At 36.2% G+C, this 1,040-nt stretch overlaps 1 protein-coding gene across 1 annotated transcript in view; it reads left to right on the top strand.

The window, feature by feature from the left end:
* Window positions 1-1,040, top strand: part of DMC1 (DNA meiotic recombinase 1) — a 51,269-nt gene that overhangs the window by 16,705 nt on the left and 33,524 nt on the right. Inside the window, exon 8 of the mRNA XM_023222264.1 lies at window positions 467-539. Coding sequence (XP_023078032.1) covers window positions 467-539 — 73 coding nt within the window. The remainder of the gene's footprint in view (window positions 1-466; window positions 540-1,040) is intronic.

The raw sequence follows: 1,040 nt of genomic DNA, 5'->3' as shown, positions 1-1,040 counted from the left end.
GGGCGCCTGTAGTCCCAGCTACTTGGGAGGCTGAGGCAGGAGAATGGCGTAAACCCAGGAGGCAGAGCTTGCAGTGAGCTGAGATCCGGCCATTGCACTCCAGCCTGGGCGACAGAGCGAGACTTCGTCTCAAAAAAAAAAAAAAAAAGAAAAGAAAAAGAAAAAAAGAAATAGTAGTATTTAAATTGTATTTCCATTCTTTGGGAGAACTAACTTTCACGACTATCTTCCATTGTGAAAGATAGTAAAATTATTTGTGGAATTACAGCTATGCTGGCAGAATACTTATAATTTCACCACTGGTTAAGTAATATGAAAATATAACATGTTGTTTAGAAACAAAAGGATCATGACTCTTTGTAAAATGTACTAAAGAGCTGCAACAGCAGATTCCATGTGTATTTATATAGTCATTTGTACAAAGTTTATTCACTCCTATTAATATAAATTTTTAATTGCTTCCTAGTGACAGCTCAACTTCCAGGAGCCGGTGGCTACCCAGGAGGAAAGATTATCTTCATTGATACAGAAAATACTTTGTAACCTTTTTATTTAAAGTTGCTAACATAATATTGTGATATAGGAATGTTACCACTAAAGAGTTTGTCTGCGATATACCATCTTTGTAGTCATCCCGTAAACCAGTAGTAATGAGACAAACCAAAGGGAAAACAATTACTGGTTAAGTTCTCAAATCACTTTTTATTAATGAGGTTTCACTTCTTCATATGGGTTTATGAGACAAAAGAAACACATGAGAGGAAATTATATCATCTTCATTTTGAATTCTCTTCTCTAAAGATTTTGCTCAATAGTTAGAAGTTTTTTTGTTTTTTTTGTTTGTTTGTTTGTTTGTTTTTGAGATGTAGTCTCTCTCTGTCGCCTAGGCTGGAGTCCAGTGGGGCGATCTCGGCTCACTGCAACCTCCATCTCTCGGGTTTAAGCAATTCTCCTGCCTCAACCTACTGAGTAGCTGGGATTACAGGTATGTGCCACCACACCTGGCTATTTTTTTTTTTTTTTTTTTTTTTTTTTTTTTT

The sequence above is a fragment of the Piliocolobus tephrosceles genome, chromosome 19 (assembly GCF_002776525.5).
Source record: "Piliocolobus tephrosceles isolate RC106 chromosome 19, ASM277652v3, whole genome shotgun sequence".
NCBI lineage: Eukaryota > Metazoa > Chordata > Mammalia > Primates > Cercopithecidae > Piliocolobus > Piliocolobus tephrosceles.
Note: the sequence above shows the minus strand (reverse complement) of the source record. Positions and strands in the feature narration are given on the sequence as shown.